Here is a 26,236-nt window from a genome sequence, read left to right on the forward strand (position 1 = left end):
TGTAGGAATTTCACTTTGTTTCCATAATGCTGCGATCTCGCACCTCACAGCTGTAGCAAAATGAGCTATTAGTTTGAGGTCTGTTTTTGTGATACTCCGTCGGGCTCTGCCAAGTAAGAAGAGTCCGGGATCAAATGGGATTTCGAGGTCCAAGATCCTCTGTAGCCAATCCTTAATCTTACTCCACAACGGGACCAGCCGGGGGCAAGACCACAGCATATGTAACAGATCGGCGGATTCTCCACATTGTCTAGGGCACAATGGGGAGCTTCCCTTTACAAATTTAGATAGTCTAAGTGGGGTAAGATACCACCTCATTAGGACTTTATATGCGTTCTCCTTTAATGTTGTACAAATCGAGCTCTTGGCCGCTGCAGTTGCTATTTGAGTCCATTCATCTGAATCTATGATCTCGCCCAGATCTGCTTCCCATTTTAACATATACCCTAGTTTGAGTGTTACTTTAACGCTAGAACCGACCACTTCTCTATACATCTGCGATGTAAGTCCCTTTGTATTTGTCTTTCTCAGACAGAGCTTTTCGGATGTTGTCAACGGTGGGTGTGGGTTAGAGTTATTGTAGAAGGCTCTGACCTGGAGGTATCTATAAAATTCTGTATGTGGGATATTTTTATCCTCTCTAATTTGTTCAAATGTTATGATTTTGTTGTCATCCTCCAGATCCTTTAATCTTGTTATATTATTGTGTTTCCAAATTTGAAAGTTTGCGCTATGCATACCTGGAGCAAAATGAGGATTTCCCCAGAGAGGTGTCATCCAAGTATTTTTGGTTGTTAGTCCACATTTAAATTTGGTGGCATCCCAGATTGCTAAAGAATTGGTCATTGAGGATAGCGGCGGGTGTATAGCATTTTTTCTTGCTATTTTTGGGGTCCATAATAAGTTGCTTAGCTCCAGTGGGGAGCAAGTTTTGTTCTCCAACGCAACCCATCTCTTCAAATCTGGGTGTATCTGCCATTGGGAAAGTTGGCATAATTGGGCCGCATGATAATATGATAACAAGCAAGGTACTGCCAAGCCCCCTTCCATCGGTTGTTTCAGTAGGGTCTGCTTTTTAATTCTAGCTTTTTTGCCCCCCCATATAAATTTAAAGATGGAGGCTTGTAACTCGCTAATGTCTTTCAGATTCAACGGTACTGGGAGGGTTTGGAACAGGTATAAGATGCGCGGGAGAAGATTCATTTTTACACTAAATATTTTGCCTATCCATGAGATGTTGAATTTCGCCCAGCACCTTATATCCTCCTTCATTGTTTTGATTAACTTGGGGTAATTTGCTTTATAGATTGATCGAAAATTGTCAGTGATAAATACTCCTAGGTATTTGATTGCTGTGTGCTGCCAGCGGAAGTTAAAATTTAGGGAAATTAATTTTTCGTCTGCTTTTGGTATAGTGACGTTCCAGGCCTCTGATTTTGACTGGTTAATTTTGAACCCTGAGATTTTGTTGAACTGATCTAGCAAGTTGAAAAGATTAGGGAGAGAGGTGAGCGGTTTTGACAGAACCATTAGGACGTCATCTGCGTATAGCGCTATTTTGTGTGATTGGTCATCTAGTTTGAGTCCTGAAATGTCAGGGTTATCTCTAACTTTGGCCGCTAGCGGTTCCATACACAAGACGCCTCTTTTCTAATGTAAACATATAAAATTGAGCTCTTTTCTCATACTTTGCAGCCTTTTCAGCCATTATTCCTTAATACGCCAGCTTGAAGGCTGATAAACATGTTTCGTACTTTTGCCCATGTTGTTTTATTCTTTTTTTTTTTTTTTACGCCATCTTTAAATGTCCCGAGTCGTGCGCACCCTGTCCAAAGCTACCGCACCCTGTCCAAGGCTACCGCACCCTGTCCAAGGCTACCGCACCCTGTCCAAGGCTACCGCCACTCTGAATCCCACATGCCTGCCGCTCCAACGCGTCACCTTTAAATGTCTCGTGCAGGGACATCGACGAGGGTGCGCGGGACTCGGAACGCAGGACTCTGACATTTAAAGATGACGCGCATGCGGGGAGTTGTCCTAGTGGCAGAGCGTCAGTGGCGGTTTAGTCGCTGCCAAACGTCCTAGACCGCCTTGAAGGTGAGGAGGAGTACGGTGTACGTTATACAAAATGAACTACATTGTGTAATCTATAACATCTGCTTTTTTCAGGTGTGCTTCTTTGTGGCCTTATACTACAACGTTATAATTGGATGGAGCCTCTTCTACTTGTTCCGTTCCTTCAGCTATCCCTTGCCATGGGAGCACTGCCCAACCTTACCAAACCAGACACAAGCAGGTCAGTTGACCGTAAAGTAATTATAAAGAGGTGTAATGCCCTAAACATTTCTAATATAGGTGAGGTAGGGTTTTCACTGTCAACCCAGCCCTGCATTAAAGGGGTTAAAGAGAAAGTGAATCCCTGCGCTTCTTCCATTGGGCTAACAATACACGGGGAAATAAATATACATAGTGAAACCTAAGTCTGTTAGACAAAGGAGACTTTTGGTTGCATTTTTTGATTAAATAATGACAAGCCTGCTAACCAACGTCATGGCTTACCTTACCTAACCTTGGCAAGCTTTGACCGTGGTTAGCAGGCTTGTCATTATTTGATCAAAAGATGCAACAAAAAGTCTCCTTTGTCTTACAGACTTAGGTCTCACCATGGATATTTATTTCCCCGTTTATTGTTAGCCCAATGAGAGAAGCGCAGGGATTCACTTTCTGTTTTCTGTATGGCCAATTGTTTTCACCAGCAGCATGCTCCCTACACGGAGAAGGGCGGTGACTATATATATTTGTATTACAGGGATTAGCCTTTGTGGTGCAAGAAGGCCGGCGGCATCCGATGTAGCGGGTAACTTTATCACCCCCTAGAAAACAAGCAGTAATCACATGACGTTTACCAAACGCCATAAGGGCACCCTAAATATTAATTTAATGACGTAAAAATTGTTTATAAGCACCAGAACACACATATAACCTGTCTGCTTCCCGAGTGTCCTGCAGTGCATTGCAGAGTAATATGTTGGGGGGGTTTACGGAGCTAAACATTTTTTGTTTTAAACTGTATTAGTTTCTAATCATATACAATCTGAATGCAAGTCACTGCCCTATGCCACAATTAGAAACACCACCAGGACAACTGCTAATGTGGACTCCAACATTGAAAGCTGGACACAGTCTCTGTGCATAGCTGGTATTAAACGTTGAAAGCTCCATGATACTTCTCGGCTCTCTCTCTCTCTGTTGTGATATGGACATATGGTATTTGTATTCTGTGTAGTACCAGAATGTGCCAAGAGTTCACCCACCACTTACTTCTGGTACCGAGAGGCGCTGGGTATCACGGATTCTATTGATGACAGCGGAGGGCTGAACTTGCCCATGACCGGCTTTCTCTTTCTTGCCTGGCTCCTCGTGTGTCTCGGGATGATCAAAGGAATCAAGTCGTCCGGAAAAGTAAGTGTCACTTTTTCTTTCTCCCATCACACACTAGAATTTAATATGTAGAAAAAATAAACAGATGATGATGAAGAACAACTTACCCACGAGTAGTAATATACTGCAATAACAATTCATAAAGACGCTTCCATGGTGGAAAGTTAGTACAGGCATACCCCGCATTAACGTACGCAATGGGACCGAAGCATGTATGTCAAGTGAAAATGTACTTAAAGTGAAGCACTACCTTTTTCCCACTTATCGATGCATGTACTGTACTGCAATCGGCATATTCGTGCATAACTGATGTAAATAACGCATTTGTAACAGGCTCTATACTCTCCCCGCTTGCGCACAGCTTCGGTGCAGGTAGGGAGCCGGTATGGCTGTTCAGGATGTGCTGACAGGCGCATGCGTGAGCTGCCGTTTTCCTATTGAGCGATATGTACTTACTCGCGAGTGTACTTAAAGTGAGTGTCCTTAAACCGGGGTATGCCTGTACTGTTTATAGCATACCTAAACACTAACCGTTATAAATAAATAAAATACATCCTAATAAATGATGGGGGAAAAACACATAACATACGCAAGTACATATACATACACACACACACAGTTACCCAGTGACACACACAAACACACAGTACCTTCCAAGTCTGTCGCTCACAGCATACACACAACGTGTGCGTCACGTGCACGCGCGTTCGCACAGGCACACACTATATTACGGGCCTAAATGGACGGTGCTCTCACGTAATTACCCCCCGTAGATACCCAAATAAAAGGTCTTTGAATGTAAAATCTCTAACGTTGTGGCCTCTGCAATAAGAGCCTATATAAAAGAAACCCTCTTTAGAACCAGCAGCGGGACCATGCCATGTTATATCATTTATAGTTCTAAATGTACACTTTACAGATAAATTATATTTGGAACATTAGCCAATGGGTTTATTTATTTTAATGGCAACTTAAACTTGGCAAAGCTTTTGAAATAAATATAAAATGATGAGACTGTGATTTAGACTTTGAACTCATTATAATGTGTCTTTTAACTCCACCCTAATACTTCTTAAAGTGCAAACTGGAGCAAATTAGATGCAACGTGTATTAAAGACAGGCAGTGCTCTGGGAGTGAAAGTATCAAGGGACTACCAGTCACTATATAATTGTAACTACCCAGCTCTCTTTGACAAAATCAAAAAGGATTTGAGCAAATGGGAAGATTACCAGATATCGTGGATCGGAAGGATGATATCTCTAAAAATGAACATACTTCCAAGATTACTGTATTTTTTCCAAACCCTCCCGGTCCATGTCCCCGGCTCAGAGCTTAAAAACATCCAAAATAGGATGTTCCATTTCATTTGGCAAGGCAAAAGACCCAGAGTAGCTCGCTCAGTTCTACTGTCACCACGGGGGAGAGGGGGCATGGTGGTCCCGGATATCCAGAAATATTATCAGGCCGCTCAGCTAAAACAAGCGGTACTATGGAATACTGATCAGACCCAAAGATGTTGGCTCCAAATAGAAGCACACTATGCTAAAGTGCCTTCTCTGCCAGCATGCCTATGGAGTATGGAAAGAGGAGATATGCCACCGCAAAAATTTAAATTAAGAACAGCAAGGCACATGGGAAGTCTGGCTAAAAACTAAACTTAAATATAAGCTCGCCCCTACTGGCTCACAGCTTACACCAATATTTGATAACCCTAAATTTCCCCCAGGGTGTGCATCAAAACAGTTTGACCAACTAAAGTCAAAAGGAATAAAGACACTGATGGATATTCTGTGCCTGGGAAGTCTCTTAAGCTACAGGGATCTGAAAGTGAAATATAATATACCAGACCTGGATGCGTTTAAGTACCTACAAATTAGGCATTTTGCCCAAAAGACTTCTCCAAACCCGGAATTCCCCTTTCCCACTGGATTCGAGAGACTGTGCAAGTCTGACTCAGACCAAGGGGGACTAATCTCCAAGATCTATTCGGAAATGGAAATAAGGGAAGGACCCCCTAAGCATGACTACATGCTTAAATGGGCGGCCGATCTGAATGTAACTATTGAGGAGGAGGATTGGGAAGAGATCTGGGGAGCGGCCTCTGAGACATCTATATGCACCACCACAAAGGAAAATATTTATAAAATACACTTCTACTGGTATCTCACGCCAGTGAGATTAAAACAAATCTACCCTCTGGCTTCGGATCTGTGTTGGAGAGGCTGTGGTCAAAGGGGAGACATGGCCCACATATGGTGGACATGCCCAGAAATTAAGAAGTATTGGACTACGGTCCAAAATCTAATAAAAGAGGTCACAGACCTCGAGTTACCCATTGAGCCACTGACCTACCTACTGGCCAGACCTATTGAGGAAATCGGTCGACCAACTAGGAAATTAATCTCCTTCATTCTTACAGCGGCGAGATGTGAAGTAGCGTCTTCCTGGAAGAAGGTAGCCCCCCCCACTAAGGGAATGATAAAAAAAAGAATCAACGAAGTGATGCTTATGGAAAAGCTTACAGCCTACCTAAAGCAGAAAACTAAACCATTTGAGAGGGTGTGGGAACCGTGGTTGATACTATAAGAAAGGACCCGCCCCCCCACCCCCCTCCCCCCAGGCAAAACAGGAACCCTCTCGGGGAGGACCACCAGCCCCAATAACTGGGACGCAGGCCGCCCATAAGAAGACACCTCCCCCCCTCCCCTTTTCTCTACCCTTCCCTCCCTCTCCCCCTCTAAGTTCTCTTTCATCTTCTCCCTACTTTGGAACTATTCTGAGCTTCCCCCTCTTGGGAAGTGTTCTTTGTGGGCAAGTTGCCTTGCCCCTCTTCCACAAAATTTGAAAATGGTGTGATGTATTGGGATGTATAGAGTGTCACTTGCATAAATGTAACTGTGTAACTACCCAATAAAAATGTTTGGGGAAAAAAAAAAAAAAAAAGACAGGCCGTGCAGGATCAGCATGGCTTCCTTCGTTTCTGTTTTATGCCATAGATTACCTTGATGCACAAGCAGAATTACACACATTTTCTCTCTATTATTAGCATCTGTTATAAGGATTCTTTCTTGCCCCTAATTCTTGTGGTTGGATTTCCTAGGTGATGTATTTCAGTTCGGTTTTCCCCTACGTTGTCCTGTTTTGCTTTCTGATTCGTGGCCTCTTGCTGGAAGGTGCTGCAGATGGAATACGCATCATGTTTACTCCAAAGGTATGACTCTTACACATGGAGGAATCCGTCACTGCTTACACAACATACGACTGGATACCGCAATTGCTGCAAGCCATTCAAATATGTGTGTCACATTACTGGCTATACACGGGCGGGTGAGACTAGACCAGTTGGTTTTTCTTTTTTGTTTTTTTTATTGACTATATTTAAAATATTTTGGTCAGAAAAGTAAATGGGATATAGGTAGAGGGAAAGAGGTGAATTAAAATGCAATACAAGGTAGGTTTCAACGTTATAACACAGGGAAAGGGGGTTGTGGAATAGTGGGTAAATCAATGCTAAAAAAAATCATGTTTATAACACTATTGATTATAATTAGTTTTTCTTATGTAGAGCTGACATTGTGTGCAGCGCTTTACATAGAATATTGCAGGCACAAAGAGTCCCCACACTCTAATTTTGGTCCCAAAAGCTATGGGGCTTACTCTATATCAGCCGAATCGGAGGATTAGGCTGTTTTCAGCTAAAATTTGAAGTCGACAGGGAATTTCAGCAAAAATGGGTCGTGCGGCCGCTTTGGCTGATCTAGAAGAAGTCTCTTAGGAAGATAACGTGACCTGTCAAATGTTACAAGGAGAGCGAACAATGGGATTTAAACCAGGTTCATCAAAGGCCGTGACATTATACTCAGCACCCCCATCAGCCATGTCGGTGGAACTTGGCCCTTAACTTCTGGTTGTTTCCCTTTCAGCTGGAGATCTGGGGGGATGTACAGGTTTGGCGCCAAGCAGCTACCCAGGTGTTCTTTGCTTTAGGCCTGGGCTTTGGCAGTGTGATTGCCTACTCAAGCTACAATGACCGCTACAACAACTGCCACTTTGATGCCATTCTAGTGTCCTTCATCAACTTTATGACCTCCATCCTGGCCACTCTGGTGGTGTTTGCAGTTCTGGGATTCCGTGCCAATGTTATCACAGAGAGATGCGTCGATGAGTGAGTGATTCCTCCTGATATGTACAATGGTTATTGGCCAGTGCCAGAGAGGCGTCCAACGCGTTGAGGAGCAGTGAGTTGTAGAACTCGGTGACACTGCAGAGGGTGAAAGAATGGACAGTATCCAAAATGTTTGGAAATGCTGGGACGTGGGTATTGTATGAAATGCTCCTTGTGTTAAACCAGTAGTGACCAACTCCAGTCCTCACGGGCCATCAACAGGTCGTGGTTTAAGGATATCCCGGCTTCAGCACAGGTGGCTTAATCAGTGTATTAATCAACGTCTGATCCACTGATTGAGCCACCTGTGCTGAAACTGGGATATCCTTAAGACCAGACCTGTTAGTGGCCCTTGAGGACTGGAGTTGGCCACCCCTGTGTTAATGAAGGGTGTAAAGAACAGGGCTCCACGAAATTTTCAAAACTAATTTATTGCCAACAAAATGACTGACGTTTCGGCCACACTGGCCATTCTGCTTTGAGAAAAGGCCAAGTGTGGCCGAAACGTCAGTCATTTTGTTGGCAATAAATTAGTTTTGAAAATTGCGTGGAGCCCTGTTCTTTACACCCTCCATTGTAAGCTGGATCATCACAGAGAATCCTGAACCAGGAGCACCGGTAGTTGTATCTTTATATTTTTTTTATGTGGTGTGCAGCATTTTCCCTGTAGTAGCACCCCTGTGTTAAACCATATCTCAGACGTAGCCCTGAAGTCTATAGTCTTTATCTAAAAATCTTACAGTCTAATATATATATAGTTGTGATTTAAAGTATATAATGTAATCTAATAATACAAATAAAGCATGCGAAGCACAGTTACTATTTTCTTATGGACACAATTCAAAACAAAGTCCATACATTGTGCCCTGGACAATGTAGTTATGCAGAGCTGCAGCACTTTACATATTGGAACAGCAGGTACCATGTGTTACAATCAAATGTTGGTATCTCAGGCACAGGGCTGTGTAAGGATCTTCCAGAAATCCCAGGAAGCTGCCACTGAGACGGGAAAGAGAATCCTTCCCCACAAAGCCACTGCTCATCCCTTAATGTATTTATGCACGTCACTGCATCTCCTTACAAGAAACCAAACGTTTGTTTTCCTCCTGTGTTTCCTCCTTATTAGAAACTTGAATAAGATTGGTGGCTTGTTTCTAAATGGCAGCTTCCCTGCTGCCTTGTTGCCACCCATGAACCTAACTAATACAGAGTACAACCACTGGTACCAGAGTGCAAACACCAACTTCACCCTACAGCAGCACGGGATAGTAAACTGCAAGGTGGAAGAAGAGATGAACAAGGTTTGGAAGATGACTTCTTCTTCTGCTCTTTCAGTGTAATAATCGGCATTTCTGTTTAACCTCCTTGTCCCCGTTTCTCTCACAGGGTGTTGAAGGCACTGGGTTGGCATTCATTGTCTTCACCGAAGCGATGACACATTTACCCGCTTCCACGTTTTGGTCCTTGCTTTTTTTCCTTATGCTCCTCAACCTGGGACTCAGCACTATGTTTGGGAACATGCAAGGGATCATCACACCGCTGCTGGACAACTTCTCAATTCTACGCAAGAGGAAGACCATATTCACAGGTAATTTTTTAATTAGTGGCCCTCTGAACTTCAGACATCTTTGGGGCTTATACATCCGTTTCTTGTGTTCTCTTTCAAATTGGCCTCTACAAAGAAATATCTTCATTATACAGGGATGGATTATTGGCCTCCTTTGCACATGGGACTAATTGATTAATTCAGTTTAATTTTAGTAGGTCTTTTTTTTTTAAATTATTATTATTATTTCTATGGAGCTAAAAATATTTTGTTCTATTGTGTTTTGGCTCCACCCAGTGTTCTGCTGTGTCTTTGGTTTCCTGATTGGTTTGGTCTTCGTTCAACGATCTGGAAACTATTTTGTAGCCATGTTTGATGACTATTCAGCTACACTGCCCCTCATTGTTGTGGTGATCTTTGAAAATGTGGCCGTGGCATGGGTATATGGAGCAGATAGGTAAGGATTTTAAGATGGGCAACATATATCTTGTCCATGTTTCATGTGTACTTTTCAATAGAATGGTATTTCTCAGCTACATTTTGCAGTGGTCCGCTAAATGAGCTGTAAATATTGGTGACATGTGCAGGCCTGGAACATCAGGTGCCAGCCTCTCGTTGATTCTGATTATCTGAATTTCAGAGTACAGATGATGTGTAATAAAGGCAAGGTCATTATTGGATGTAATATTTACTTGGGATATATGTTACAGCTGGAAGATAATGTTCTGGGCTATAGTTTCTGACTTGAGAATCGGATATTATGTCTGTTAGAGTTTAAACTGTAGAATCAAATGTAGTGGAAGCAGTAGTAATGAACCAAAAAATGTGGACAATTGTCCTACTGGTTGTCCAAAAAGTACTGTTGGCCTCTGTAATTATGTTGGGATTTACTTTGACTCATGGTACAAAATGTGATTCTGAGCAGCAGTATAAATTATGGAATTTTTCTGCTGAGTGGCAGAAAAAAAGATTTATGAACGTTTTGATCATCGTTGTTTATTAATATTCAGGTTTATGGAAGACATTAGAGGGATGTTGGGCTATCGTCCGTGTAGAGTGTACAAGTACATTTGGCAGTACATCAGCATCCTGGCCATGATTGGACTACTGCTTGCAAGCTTGATCCGAATGTTTATCAAGCACCCCACCTACCAGTCATGGAACATGGAGAAGGTATGGTTGTGTTCATTACTCACACTGTTAGTAATATGGGTAAATTAGATGGGTCAAATAGTCTGCCATCAATCTCTAGTTATTTGAAGATTGAGACTTTGATGAGATTATTTAAATAGTTCGAAATATTAAACATTATATAAGGTCCTTGTCAAGAATTGACCAGTAACGTACATCTGTTGTCTGTTAATACCACTTAGAAATATGAAGTAGTGCTAGATCTAATATAGGTCTGTCACCGTCATCTTTTTGTTGTTGTTATCTAGGCTTTGGAAGAACAGTTGCAATATCCTCCCTGGGCTCTAGGTCTCCTTACCAGCCTGATTGCGCTGGCTTCCTTACCCATCCCGATAATGTTCCTGACGCGGACCGTACAAGATTGGTTACAGAAAAGGAAAACCAAGACATACGGCCAGTGTGAATATAGCCAGGGAAACACAGCAGATGAAGGGACCTTGCCCATGCAGGAGAGCCCGGCGGACCTAGAACTGGTGGGGAATGGTTACCTTCCAGTAGAGATGGTGGACTTTGCAGAAAGTGGCAACCTTCTGACCAATGCAGAAGACGTGTCTGAAGATAAAGCAGAGGAAGACCGGGTCAATGTAATTTGATCAATTTTGGAGGACTGAGAACTAAGAGAAGGTAAATGGGCTTTGGAACAATGAAATCACCTTGTACTTAGCTGCAAACAGTGATTTCAGTAACAGGCTTCATCTGTTCAGGGTTATTGATCAAATTCTTAAGCTGAGAGAATGTATTGAAATACAGAAGCTCCTTCTCTGACTTCGCTGCTTCCACCAGTATTTCAAGTTCCTACCTCTCCTGCAGGGTTCTCAGAAAAGTACAGTATGCGGCACTTTCTATGAAAACTGGTAAAGAGCTACAACAACAACAAAAAACAAACAACGCACAGGCATTCCCCATCCCCCACCTTTAACAAGGTAGAGAAAGAAAGGGAAACACTTTATTTCAATACAGGACAAGGACTTTGGGATAAGAGAGAACTTGAAACCGTGAACTGGGAAGGGAAATCTTGGTGATGTTACACCAAACACTCAGCACTTTTATTAGCTGATCACAGATATGGCGACCCCCATGGTGGAACCCGCCCCCCCCCCCCGAATGTTTCATTTGCTGGATGTCTTTGGCGGACCAGAGCTTGGGAGATACAGTACTACGTTAACGTGATCTTAATTATTCTTCTCTACTGCTGGTTATTGCTGGATAGAAATTACTGGGGGTGGGGGAGCTTACATTGAATTTTTAACACCTATTTTTAATTTTGTGCGGTATGGTTTTATTTTAATGGAGAAAGAAATCAAGAGCGCCCTCTATGCACCTCTCTCCAAATGCTTGATGGACCAGTTATTTTGCATTCAGATCATCATCTTTCTGGTGTTGTCGGACAATAGAATTTGGGAAGGCCAGGGAGATAGAAAGAAGACTTTTGCCTCTGTACTACAATTTGCAGTATGGCGTGTGGAGGTATATGATCTGTCTGCGTCGGCCTGTTCAGGTGTAACCGGCATTCTGTTACTGTATAGATCATTTTTATGACACTGCGCTCGAGCCAAGGATTTTCTCATTAGATATGCATGTTTTAAAGAAACCATGGTCAAAAAGGCTATTTTCTGCCTTACTTTGTTTTTTGTCCATTCTGTTATGACATGAGATTGCCTTGGATAATTTTCTGTCCTATCAGAAATTCTCACCCTGCCTTCTTCTATCTCATGATTCCAGCCGGAGGTTCGTTTTCAGTAAATACATTAATTGGAGCATTAAAGAAGCAATCCAAGCATTTTTTTTTTCTCTCTCCATTTTTTGTTATACAGGATTGAATCAGGGTGTCTCCGGAGCTAAACCCCATTAATTTGAACTCCAGCGACCCTCTGCTTCCAGAGATACTTACCTCTGAAAGGACTGGTGGGTTGCCGGTTTCTCTCTGCAGTTTAAAGTTCCCATTTCACATGGGTCAATAGGAACCTGCACCGGGGGGTGTCATTGCTTCCTATTGACACGGAGGGCCCCGGAACTTTGAAAATCCACCATAATGTGAACGCTGAATACGAGCCGAAGCGGCTTCTGGCTTTCACTATGTAGAACAAATATATAATCGCCGCGCTTCTCCATGTAAGGAGCATGAAGCTGGCGAAGGGATTGGCTATACAAATGTGCGAAACAGAAAGTGAATCCCTGCGCTTCTCCCTTTGGGATAGCAATCAATGGGGAATATATACAGTGTATATATATATATATATATATAGTGTAAAAATCTATAAGATAAAGGAGGCTTTTGGTTTAATCCTTTGATCAAAAAATGCCAAGCCTGCTAACCACGTCAAGGTAAGTCTCTATAGCAGGTCCCTATGCAAAGTGCATACTAATGTTATGTGAAATAAACCAAGAAGGTGTTAAAATATCCAAGCATAAGCTTATATAACATAGTGCAGTTAAAAACTGGTATATACCAGTGAAGATACTCACATGTCTGCAAGTAAAGTGAATAGTGAAATACAGGGGCCTTGCTGGGAGATAACACCATATATATATATATATATATATATTCCTCATTTCTTGCTATCCCAAAGGGAGCAGCGCAGGGATTCACTTTCTGTTTTTCACTATGTAGGTAAGTATGTCCGGAAGCAGGGGGACCCCCGGAGCTGAAATTAACGGGGTTCAGCTCCGGAGACCCCCTCTGCTTCAATCCTGTATTTAAAAAAGGACAAGAAACTGCATGGATTGCTGCTTTAAAATAGTCGAGTGCTGGTACAGTGTTTGAAAGTACAACCGTACAGTCACAGTCCTGTTACAGCAGAAGATCGTTAAAAATAACTTGCTGGGTTACAATGTTTTTACTTTATACAATCTCTCCTAACATGCTGAAAATGTGGGTTCCTACAGGAAGGTTTAGTGCTTCATTAGGCTGCGGTCCCAGTGCGTTCTGTAGCATGCGCGCCCGGGGGGGGGGAGGGCGCGTGCACTGGGAGAGAGGTAGAGTTTGCGACGGGAGGGGGCGTGGCCACGACCTCACGCGGCTGGTTTGTCCCCATTGGCTGAACCGCCGGCGGGGGCGTGGCCACGCCTCCGTCGCAAGTTCCCCATACAAAGAAATTGTATGTGTGAAAACTTGCAGTACAGCGCGGCTGCTAGATGCGCGCCGACGCTTGTACTGGGCCCGGATAGATTGGGGGGCGGTGCTTGAACGCACTGGGACCGCAGCCTTACACATCTTTACCAGTGACCAGGGTTTTATTAAACCATAGGGATAAGCGCATGGTTCTCTTTGTGAATGTTTGTGCAAATGTATCTTTGTTAACATATGTGAATTTTTATAAGTGTTTCAATCTTCTGCAGTGGCTTTGTAAAAACTACCAAACAATCACGAAAGTCACTGCTGAAAACCAACACATTTCAAAAAAGTCACACACAAAAAAAATCTTGTTGGTGATATTTAAGATAGTGGTACGTTAATATTTTGTTACTGAATTTTTGTAGTTTAAACAACTTTTTTTTTTTTGCATGTTACCAAATGTCTTTGTTTGAAAAAGTACAATTCATCCTATTTCTATCAGTTTTTATTAACAGGAAAAACAGGGCTACAAATACTAGAATTATAGTAACAGGTGAGCATCAGAAGTCCTTCTGTTTCATGGTGCACAGTACTGTATTGTATCCATCCACAGCAGGGGTTGGCCAACCTATAGCCCGTGAGAGCATTTGTAATGGCTCGCTTCCATCCCCTATCTGCCCCCCTTTCCATACTCCCACGCCCCCTCCCTCCCCTGCTGATGCACCTGAGTTGTGCTGGGACTTGTGCCCACCTTCCTCATGCATAGGCCTCCCCCATCCCCGAGGTGAAATTCTTAAATGCGAGAGGGGGAGGACGGGGTGGGGAGTGGGTATTGAGTGAGAGAGGAGGAGGGGGCAGTAGGGCAGTGGCACGCCAAAACATGTGTGCCCATTTATTGTCACGCCTGGAAAAAAGGTTGCCCCCTCCTGATTTACAGAGTGACTGACTGCAATGGAAAGAAACTGTGTGTGTGTGTGTGCTACTTTTATTAGAGACGCTATGCTGCAAGATAAAGGTTTATGGGGGCAATGTCTGCAACCATTAAAGCCTGCCACATTCACTTATTTTACAATTGTTGTTATCTCGAGAGCTGTTAATAGCATTAACCCTTTTAGTTCCCAAGAGGGTCCCATAGCAAACGTGCAGTGTTGAAACTTTCCCCTTTTGTTTGAATGCATCAGTTGTTCCCGGCACAGATCCACGTAGCTGTTTTATCTGTTGGGAAATGGATTACAAAATGTGACATCTAACCTTCTCTATTTGCATAATAACCCAGGGCAAACTACATCCGCTTGAGACTTCTGTTGTAAAAGTTTATGAGGTCTTCGCCAACTCCAATGATGTGATTACTCACTGACATGAGCAGCACTTACTTTAGGTCTAATTGCTGCTAACTTTGAATTAATGAAAGCTGCTCTTTTTTTTTCCCGCCTCATCTGTGGCTCTAAACCAAGGATGGGCAACTCCAGACTTCAACTGTGCCGCTGACCTGACCTGTTGATGGCCCTGACCTGTTGATGGCCCATGAGGACCGGAGTTGCCCACCCCTGCTCTAAACAACGCTGCAGATCTCTACATGCTAAATGTGGGCCTTACCAAGGTGCATATCGCCTTTTTTATACTTTAACAAGGTAAATAAAGATCGGTCGCGCACTTGTATTTTGAAATCGTCAACCCCAAACATTATGGAACAAATGTACCAATGGACATGGCTGTACTGTATGACACACATTGAACGTATCTCCTGTACTGCCAACGTGGCTGGCAATGCATTGCAAATGTGGCAGCAAAGGGATTTAAGGGGCTTATTTTGATATGAAAGTGTCAATCGACAAGATTGTTACCTCGCTGGAGTTTTGCTGCAGAGCTGGGAAATGATGCAGCCTGTGCTGACTGGGACTTCTCTCTTTGTATGTAGCTGGCGCCATAGACTGCTTTAGCCGGTTCAGGCTTTTACATGAACCCTTTCACTTCCAAAACCTGGACTGGATCGACATGTAATCAGAATCAGGCTGCCAAAAGTACTCCTATTGAGAGCAACAGATCCCATGTCACTAGGGACAGGGTTAGCCAGTCCAGTTTTTGGCATTCCCCATACTGTTCTGCTTATGTGTATAGAAATTATTTAAGAGGGCGGTAGAAAATGATGGCTGGCTAGTCCTGTCTGGCCATTTAGAAGTAAGGTTAACTGGTAAACACTTGCCCTTGAAAGGAGAGTGATATATTTCTGTAGAAAATCTATATTTGTTGAATACCAGACTGTATGTATATAATGTGTATTTATCTGTAAAGTAAGTATTTGGGAATTGTCTATCCTCTTTTGCTAAAGCTCATGTCTGTGCATAATTGATTTTACATATGCATGATTATGCTATTGTACAGGGGTACTCAAGCCAACCCCACCAGGTCAGGTTTTCGGGATATCCCTGCTTCAGCACAGGTGGCTCAGTTTGATTGAGCCTGATTGGGCCACCTGTGCTGAAGCTGGGAAAACCTGACCTGTTGAGGGGGAGGGGGCTTGAGGCACCCCTGCCATTGTATGTATTAGGGCAGCGGTGCCACGCAATCCAGCACTATTTGGCAGACCATGGATGGGACAATAGAATCACTGCCTTCCAAAAGAAGGAACGAAGGGAGAACCAGTATTGAGTGAGTGGTTCCATTAGCAGAAGGCAGGGGTGGCCAACTCCAGTCCTCAAGAACCACCAACAGGTCAGGTTTTAAGGATATCCCTGCTTCAGCACAGGTGGTTCAATTAGTGGCTGTCATTTTGACTGAACCATCTGTGCTGAAGCAGGGATATCCTTAAAACCTAACCTGATGCAGTTTCTTGAGGATTGGAGTTGGGAAACCCCTGGTACAGGGGATAAAGGGCCACATTTGAGAAGCTTCTACAAAGCCACCCACATGGCCAGTGGCACCGCTGTCTTACAACCCCACATACACACAGATATAAAGTGTTTGTAAATATTTCTGCCACAAATTAAATATAGGACACATTTTGTTTTCCAATGGCTTTTATTTCATTACCAATGTGACATACAGGTATTAACTGAAGGCTTTTCAAAAGGCTGCTTTGCTAGTCGCTTCCACTTTTTGGATAGCCGCGTGTCTCCAGATCTGTAATATAAGCTGATCGAGTTCTGTATAATGTAAAGCAGCAATCCCACCAGTGATGTTTTACTGGGGGGGTGGGGGGGGAGCGGGGTTTGTTTGTGTTTCTCTGGATCAATATAAATACAGTATCTTGGTCGATTAAATTTAACACAGGTTGAACTCCATGGACATATGTCTACTGTATGTAACGTAACCAGCTCATTACCAAGAGAGGGAGACTCCCAGCAAAAAAAATAAATGGCAAATTGATATAATGAGGAATTATCTTGTTTCCCATTTGTTGAGCCAAACGCTTGGATCTGTGCACTGTTTCTCAATCGGAATGGGCGCGTCATTGGATTTAGGTTTCTTATATAATCAGAATGGTATCACTTCGTTGTTTTGCAGCCAGTAACTTCTGTTTGACATCCACATGTCTCGCGGCTGAATCACTGTGTTCCCGGTGTGATTCACAGGGGATTTCTCAAGGCCCGAGAAGCTTTTCTACTTGTAGAAGATTATTTATTGCATGTTTGTGTGAGGACGAGTAATAGAACATTAGAGATCCCAAGCTATTTAACCTGTTCCCTGCCAGAGCACCCTGTATTGCATTGGCTTTGCAGCAATGATCCACATAGTTCTTGCTGGAACCTGTAAGGTTTTACCAAGTGCTTCAACACTGAGGCACTTACAATCTTCATGGGGTGTTGCAGTATACAGTACACTCCTATGCTATGTGGAATTTTGGGGTTAAAATGCCTGTGAATGTTTGATGACTTTCTGCCCCGTTTTGCTGCAAATTTTCAAACACAGGACAAGCCCATCAAATGTAATGTAAAAGCCAGAGTCGCAATACTATTGAATTCCCCAAGGCAACCTACAATTTTTGTCTGTAAATTGTCACCCATAGGTCTCTAGGGTGACAGTGGATAAACTCAATACCTCTTTAATTTCAATTCTTCAGGGTTTTTGGTGTGGTGATCTAGAAAATAACGTGTCAAATTATGTTATTCAAAGTTATTCAGAATACTGTATATTCCTTCTATGATCTAGGAATCTTTCCTCCAAAGTCCTTTTTTACATGGAACAATTCACAGCGACATTCAATCAGATATACCACAACGATGGTTATACAATTAATAAAATCTTATTATTATGCACAGATATTCTTATGTAGGGATAGCCTTATTTGATGGGTCAATGAAATGGAATGTAATGCATGACGTGTGACCATACATACAACACCCGTCCGTTTTTTGTGATGGGCATGACACCGTACTTAGAGTTCGCTTCTTCTTCTTAAGTACCGTTGATGCAAATTTTTAAGACGCTTACTTTTTCTAGAAATCACCTTCAGGGCTTTTGGAATAATATCGTTCAGAGCTGGATTGTTTAAAAATGGTGCCAAGTGTCTGCGTACAGTTTTGTTGATGAATGGAGCGGCTTCATTGCAAAGTCATCCACTTTCTTCCTCTGTGTTGTTCTTGTGGCACCCCCCAAAAGCGTCTCCCTATCCAGTATTTCTGCCCTCTTCCATGATTCTTGAATGAGATCCTTTTTTATAGAGTTTGTTCTCAAACTGTTTGGCCAAGATTTCGGCATTCTGCTGTGCCCTGCGAACCTGGGGTCTCATACACTGCAGACTCTGAGGGACTCCCAGGTTCACGTAATGTAAAAGGAAATCACTCCCCTACACCCCCAAACTTCCCCCCCACCCCTTCCAGCACCCAAAAAAAGACCAGTGCAGACTGACTGCTGCTTTAAGTTTAGCGTACGCTATCCAATATGTTGAGGGTGAACACAAATTGAATAGTCCAGTGTTGGTTCTGCAGCTTTTTCCAATCGAACCCCAGCTACAGTTTATCTCTCGGGAGATTTAAAGCTAGAATTGGGCGAGTTTGTTGGGTCACTGAACATCTTATTGAAGGCAGCAAAACACTAGGGAACAAAAGCAATTAAAAGGCAATACAGTATTATGTTTTAAAGTAAAGTCAATGCAACTGGGACTTTACATAACACTAAGAGACTAAGAAATGACATTACCACGTCCCAGTATCTACTTAAAGAAAAAGGAATTGTTCTTATGGGCCAAATAATTATTTGTGCATTTTGTACAAGAAATTCCCTTCCACGGGCACATTAAGCAGCTGATTGGCTAAATATATGTGGGGTGGGGGAGTTTAATAAAGCTTTCTGCACATATTTTGCGTTCCCTTGTATAACTGTCAATCAGGGAGACAAGCCCAGACTGCATATGAACTATATATACTTACATATGAAACGAACCCAACGGTAGGTATGTGAATATGCAGCTGTTGGAATGCCGACTACTTCTTACGTGGACGGAATATTCAGTGGTGGATCTGTTTCTGAAACAAGTCTTTCCTGCCCTTGAACGTATTTACAGTATTTGTAATTCCTGTAGGGTGGCTTCACATTTCTGTTGCTAAGTAATACTATGCTATTTCAGCATTGGCCTGTTTCCAAGCACGCTTAGCATGTCAGCCTCTAAAGTATTTGGGGGGAATTTGCCCATTGTTACAAGCAGAGGAATAGCACATGCATCAAATAGATGGGACAGGGTGTGAGTCTGGAAGGAACAGTTTGGGAGGCAGAAAGCACTTAGCTAAAATATGCATTGTTAAAGCAAGTCTTGAATAGGAAAAAGGAAAATGTACAGACTCCCATTTAATCCAAATCCACAAAAGGGTGCTAATCTTTAGCACGCCTCGGCTCCCATTCATATGAATGGGGGAGAAGCCTTTCCAAAGCTTAGCAGCCTTTTGTGGATATGGGCCCATATGTGAATTGGAATCTTTCCCGAGGTAATCTCTGGGATTTATACTGTTGGACCTGGCTATTGACCATAGCTAAAATGACAAGGAGGGGGGAGTGTTTTCATACAACAATAACTCCAACATCTCTTGCCAAAAGATTCTCACCTTCCCCCTCACCCGCCCTCCCCCCTAACTCTGCCCTGTTTCTCACTGACACCTAAATATTCACTTTTCAAAGAGAGCTGTTTGAGACCAAGAAATGGAAGACTTTACAAGACACAGACCGTTGCTGGGGGGGGGGGGGGGGGAGAATTTACAATGTAGAGTAAACAAAGCTGAAGGCCAGGGACTCTACACGGATAACACTCAGGAGGAATTGTAGTGACTAATAACTATATTTGCACCATACGAAACAGTGGCCAGTGACCCATTTTCTTTAGCTAATCTGACAAGTACACTTATCCTACTCAACTCCAGCACACAAGTACAGTGGAACAAGGGTACTCAACGCAGGTCCTCAAGCTCCGCCAACAGGTCAGGTTTTCAGGATATCCCAGCTTCAGCACAGGTAGCTCAATCAGAGGCTCAGTCGAAGACAGACTGGAGTTCAGCACCCCTGCAGTAGACGATACTGTAATGTGCAGCATTTAAAAATAATGTAAGCCTATTTTAAATTATTAATCTAATATAGATCTGATTGCCTGAACGCCTCTAAACAGCATAAGAGCGAATAAAATGGAATATAATTGTGTGTGTGTGTGTATGTATGTGTATACATACATATATATATATATATATATATATATATATATATATATATATATATATATATATATATACAGTGGTCGACAAATCGCCAAAAAATCTACTCGCCGAACAAAAAAATCTGCTCGCCACCTAGTACCACACGTGTGCTGCTTGGGCCAATAGGAGCTCGCCACGATGTTAAATCCACTCGCCCGGGGTGTGCAAATGTATAGGTTTGTCGAACACTGTATATATATATATATATATATATATATATATATATATACTTAGTTAAGTTATGGTGAGTAAAAAAAGTGACAAAAACCCTCCACAGGAAAGCATCCTTTCCCCATTATCACCCAGCATACAGCACTTCCACTGCAGCAAGGGATTCTGGGAAATGACATGCAAATGAGCACACAGTGTCACTTTTTGCCTCAATAACCATTTTTAACATGGTTCCCTATAGGCTTAAGCTTGCTGCATGGTTAATAATGGTTATTGAGGCAAAAAGTGACACTGTGTGCTCATTTGCATGTCATTTCCCAGAATCCCTTGCTGCAGTGGAAGTGCTGTATGCTGGGTGATAATGGGGAAAGGCGGGGTTGCAGACCTGCCTAAGACATGCAGATGAGCATACAGCTATATTTGCATATATATATATATATATATATATATATATATATATATATATATATATATATATATATATATATATACAGTGTTCGACAAACCTATACATTTGCTTGCCCCGGGCGAGTGGATTTAACCCCCGGGCGAGTAAATATTGGCCCAAGCAGCACACGTTTGGTACTAGGTACTAGTAGATTTTTTGGTGATTTGTCAACCACTGTATATATATATATATATATATATATATGAGAAAAAGAGAGAGCGCACGCCCCATAGCATAATACTGTAGATTTAATAATAAAAAGGGAAGGGGGGGGGGGGGGAATAACACAGGAGTAAAATAAATTTAAAACATTGTGTGAATAATTCACCACCATCCGGTTCTGTACTGCAAAAGTCCACAGTTCTTGGCTCCCTCAGGGCTGTATGGAGATGATACAGAAGGACTGTGGTGTAATTCGCCGAGAGAATTCAGTCCTTGTATGTCGGAAAAAAGCCTCCTTCACTTTCAAATGGCTGCTGGATCAATCGTGCGCTCCAAAGCTGCCTCATGCGCGTGCGCAGCGTCGTAATGACGTAATTGTGCAAATAGGATTCCCTGACGCGTTTCGTCACCAGAGGGCGACTTTTTCAAAGGGCTGATCATCATTTGCAGCGCACGATTGATCCAGCAGCCATTTGAAAGTGAAGGAGGTTTTTTTCCGACATACAAGGACTGAATTCTCTCGGCGAATTACACCACGGTCCTTCTGTATCATCTCCATACAGCCCTGAGGGAGCCAAGAACTGTGGACGTTTGCAGTACAGAACCGGATGGTGGTGAATTATTCACACAATGTTTTAAATTGATTTTACTCCTGTGAGTGTTATTCTTCCCCCCCCCCCCCCTTCCCTTTTTATTATTAAATCTACAGTATTATGCTATGGGGCGTGCGCTCTCTCTTCTTTTTCTTTTTTAGGTAATCTTGGATGTGGTTCATCCTTTATTGAGAGCAGCTGAAGACCCCCCATACGAGCATTAATTATCCACATGGTTTATGGACTGATTTTAAAAGGACTGGTTGGACTCTTTTCCTTTAAGGTTTTTGCACTTTTCACATATTTTATGTATATGTTGTGAAGTTTTGTGTGATACATTTTTATTTAATTGCTTACATGTTGTTTATAAATAATTACACTTTACACTTTTACATTTAAGTTCACCATATTCTATTAACACTTTAGTCACTATTTTAGTTTATTATTAATACTGTGGCGCTACAATTTTTTGTCTTTATATATATATATATATATGTATATATATGTATATATATATATTTAGTGCAGAATAAATGAGTTCTTCAGTATTCAGTGATACCTTTTTTATTGGACTAACAATTTATGTCATAGGACAAGCTTTCGAGAGTTATCCTCTCCTTCAGGTCAGGCAATACTGATATACAAAGGGTTCAATGGCTAAAACAGTGTGGAGAGAGAAAGAAAAAAAACAACAGATATTTACTGTAGATAAGGTAGGGTGTTAAAAGTGTTTGAAGCCAGGGGACAGTGTCAAAGAAAGGTGGGGAGCGGGAGGGATACTGGGGGGGGGGGGGGAGAGAAAGTTTGGATAAGAATAGAGGCAAGCAGGATGATTACAAGCAATTTTGATAGGGTGTGAGAAAACCCATGTCCGCATTAAGTCCTTTGGTTTTGGTGTCAAAGAGTCTTATCATTCTGAGTTCAAATGTTTATCGTTCTTGGGTGCTTTTAAACATTCCATTGAGGATTTTGATTTTTAGATCATTTATGGAATGATCTGGTTGTGAGAAGTGATGTCCCACAGGTGAGCAGTATCTTCCTTCTTCGTGATGGAGTATAGAGTGTCTGTGCCTATTCATTCTTCCTTGTAGTTTTTGGCTGGTTTCCCCAATGTAGCAACCTTGGTCACATTTGTTGCACTGAATCATATACACTAAATTCCTGGATGTGCAGCTGATCCTTTAACATTGAATGTTCTATGGTTGTGACTGGCTGTGGGATCCTGGCAAATATGTTTGCAGAGTTTGCAGCGTTTGTTGCTGCACGGTGTTGTGCCATTATCCATGTCTTTAAAATCGTTGTGAAGTTTTCTGCTGACTAATTTCTGTTTGAGGTTTGGTGGTTGCCGGAATGCAAGAATGGGAGGTTTGGGAAAGATTTCTTTTAATGTCGCATCCTCTGTCAGCATGGGTTGCAGATCTTTGATTATTTTTCGTATACCCTCTAGGGTAGGGTTGTATGTGGCCACTAGTGGTATGCGTGTGGTAGGTTCTTTCTGTCTGTATTGTAGCAGGTGTTCTCGTGGGGCTTTTATTGCAGATGTAATAGTTTTGGCAATGGTCTTTGGTTTGTATCCCTTCTGTCTGAACGATTCGGTCAGGGTTGTGAGATGCCTGTTTCTGTCTTCAGTGTCAGAGCATATGCAGTGGTATCTTATAGCCTGGCTGTGTATGATACCTTGTTTTGTATGAGTGGGATGGAAGCTGGAGTTGTGGAGGTAACTGCATCTGTCAGTAGGTTTCTTGTATACAGACGTGTGGAATTTGCCATCTTTCAGTGTTACTGTAGTATCTAGAAAGTTTACTAGGTTTGCCGAATAATCCATTTTGAGTTTAATTGATGGATGGAATGAGTTCAGGGACTCGTGGAATTGTTTTAGGTTTTCTTCACCCTCTGTCCATATTATAAACAGGTCATCAATGTATCTGTAGTATTTGTAGGGTTTGTGGAGGCATGTAGTTAGGAATCTTTGTTCAAGATTTGCCATGAAAAGATTGGCATATTGCGGTGCCATCTTGGTACCCATTGCAGTCCCCATTAGTTGTAGGTACATTTCCTTGTTGAAGCTGAAGTAGTTGTGTGTGAGGATGTATTCTATCAGTTTGGTAATTACATCAGCGCTGTATTTCTGATCCATTGGAGATGTTGTAAGGAAATGCAGGCATGCCTCAATACCATCCTTGTGGGCGATGTTGCTGTAAAGGGATTCTACATCCATGGTAACTAGCAGTGTGTTGGATGGTAGTTGGTTGATGTTGTTAAGATTATTGAGAAAATCTGTGGTATCTTGTATGAAGCTGTTGGTGCTTCTGACTAAAGGCTTGAGGATATTCTCCACTAATTAAAACCAGAGACAGAACATAAAACACAGACAGAGCTCAGTTTTAGCACATCCAGTGAAACTCATACACGGTACAGTGCCTAAATATATATGTATAAATATCTATTAAGTAAAATGGTCTTTTAGTTTAACATTTTTGGCCAAAATTGTTGTAAGCCCCTGAGCCAACTGCACGGCAGACCACAATTCAGGGGTCCCTAACGCTAATATAAATTCTTAATAACCTGTGTAATAACAGGAAGAATGATTTATAGTAAATCTGTCAATATTAGTTGCAAAGTTCTAAGTCTGATTGAAGCTTTTATTAACCTGTACATTACCAGGAAAAGCACTCTGTATTAGAGTTGTCACAACCATACTGCAAGCACGCAAGTTCCCCTGAGTGGAAGATGCTATGGAGTGAGCCCTTAACCATTTAAATGTGGGAGGGGGTGAGCTACAATTAGGTAGGAGGTTGCCTAAAGACCTCAAAAGTTTTACAATTGTTGTTCAGCTAGTCTTGGCTGATTGGAGGGTGGCAACCTCCTACCTAATTGTAGCTCACCCTCCTACCTAATTGTAGCTCATACATATACATACATATATGTATGTATATATGTATGTATATGTATGTATATGTATGTATGTATATATGTATATATATATGCATATATGTATGTGTATATATATATATATATATATATATATATATATATATATATAATGTGTGTGTGTATATATATATATATATATATATATATATATATATATATATATATATATATACATCAAAAGACAGAAAAGTCCAATGCTACATCCAATGTGACAAAATACATAGTAAGGGGTTAAACCCTGGAAGAGGGGCGAGGTTAAATCCCGGGAAGAGGGGCGAGGTTAAACCCCGGGAGGAGGGGCCAGGTTAAACCCTGGGAGGAGGGGCCAGGTTAAACCCTGGGAGGAGGGGCCAGGTTAAACCCTGGGAGGAGGGGCCAGGTTAAACCCTGGGAGGAGAGGTGAGGTTAAACCCTGGGAGGAGGGGCGGGGTTAAACCCTGGGAGGAGGGGCGGGGTTAAACCCTGGGAGGAGGGGCCGAGGTTAAACCCCGGGAAGAGGGGCCGAGGTTAAACCCCGGGAGGAGGGGCGAGGTTAAACCCCGGGAGGAGGGGCGAGGTTAAACCCCGGGAGGAGGGGCGAGGTTAAACCCCGGGAGGAGGGGCGAGGTTAAACCCTGGGAGGAGGGGCCAAGGTTAAACCCTAGGAGGAGGGGCCGAGGTTAAACCCTGGGAGGAGGGGCGAGGTTAAACCCTGGGAGGAGGGGCGAGGTTAAACCCTGGGAGGAGGGGCGAGGTTAAACCCTGGGAGGAGGAGGGGCGAGGTTTAACCCTAGGAGGAGGGGCGAGGTTAAACCCTGGGAGGAGGGGCCAAGGTTAAACCCTGGGAGGAGGAGTGAGGTTAAACCCTGGGAGGAGGAGGCCGAGGTTAAACCCTTGAGGAGGGGCGAGGTTAAACCCTTGAGGAGGGGCAAGGTTAAACCCTTGAGGAGGGGCGAGGTTAAACCCTGGGAGGAGGAGGGGCGAGGTTAAACCCTGGGAGGAGGAGGGGCGAGGTTAAACCCTGGGAGGAGGAGGGGCGAGGTTAAACCCTGGGAGGAGGAGGGGCGAGGTTAAACCCTGGGAGGAGGAGGGGCGAGGTTAAACCCTGGGAGGAGGGGCCAAGGTTAAACCCTGGGAGGAGGGGCCAAGGTTAAACCCTGGGAGGAGGGGCCAAGGTTAAACCCTGGGAGGAGGGGCCATGGTTAAACCCTGGGAGGAGGGGCGAGGTTAAACCCTGGGAGGAGGGGCGAGGTTAAACCCTGGGAGGAGGGGCGAGGTTTAACCCTGGGAGGAGGGGCCGAGGTTAAACCCTGGGAGGAGGAGGGGCGAGGTTAAACCCTGGGAGGAGGAGGGGCGAGGTTAAACCCTGGGAGGAGGGGTGAGGTTAAACCCTGGGAGGAGGGCCGAGGTTAAACCCTGGGAGGAGGGGCGAGGTTAAACCCTGGGAGGAGGGGCGAGGTTAAACCCTGGGAGGAGGGGCGAGGTTAAACCCTGGGAGGAGGGGTGAGGTTAAACCCTGGGAGGAGGGGCGAGGTTAAACCCTGGGAGGAGAGGGCGAGGTTAAACCCTGGGAGGAGAGGGCGAGGTTAAACCCTGGGAGGAGGGGCGAGGTTAAACCCTGGGAGGAGGGGCCACCTACCGCCAAACAACTGGTGCCAGTTGAAAATTGAAATTAACAAACACACAATCCCAGCAAGCTCAGAACCCCAAAACCCACCACATCATATATATATCTCTCAAAAGGAGTGCTAATGGGCGTGGCAAAATGTATACAACAAAAGTCAGAAAAGCCCAATGCTACATCCAATGTGACAAAATATATAGTAAATAGCATATACTTCAATAATAATATTCTCATGAGTAAGGGTCATTT

At 43.1% G+C, this 26,236-nt stretch overlaps 1 protein-coding gene across 3 annotated transcripts in view; it reads left to right on the forward strand.

The window, feature by feature from the left end:
* LOC142497633 (sodium-dependent neutral amino acid transporter B(0)AT2-like) overlaps window positions 1-16,399 on the forward strand; it is a 34,829-nt gene extending 18,430 nt beyond the window's left edge. For all 3 annotated transcript variants that reach the window (XM_075605695.1, XM_075605694.1, XM_075605697.1), the window contains 9 exons: window positions 2,170-2,296; window positions 3,287-3,462; window positions 6,543-6,653; window positions 7,366-7,607; window positions 8,734-8,908; window positions 8,994-9,195; window positions 9,451-9,610; window positions 10,164-10,326; window positions 10,593-16,399. In XM_075605695.1, the coding sequence (XP_075461810.1) occupies window positions 2,170-2,296; window positions 3,287-3,462; window positions 6,543-6,653; window positions 7,366-7,607; window positions 8,734-8,908; window positions 8,994-9,195; window positions 9,451-9,610; window positions 10,164-10,326; window positions 10,593-10,937 (1,701 nt within the window). In that variant the 3' untranslated portion in view covers window positions 10,938-16,399. The remainder of the gene's footprint in view (window positions 1-2,169; window positions 2,297-3,286; window positions 3,463-6,542; window positions 6,654-7,365; window positions 7,608-8,733; window positions 8,909-8,993; window positions 9,196-9,450; window positions 9,611-10,163; window positions 10,327-10,592) is intronic.
* Window positions 16,400-26,236: the final 9,837 nt, after the last annotated feature.

Source organism: Ascaphus truei, chromosome 6, assembly GCF_040206685.1.
Source record: "Ascaphus truei isolate aAscTru1 chromosome 6, aAscTru1.hap1, whole genome shotgun sequence".
Taxonomy (NCBI): Eukaryota; Metazoa; Chordata; class Amphibia; order Anura; family Ascaphidae; genus Ascaphus; species Ascaphus truei.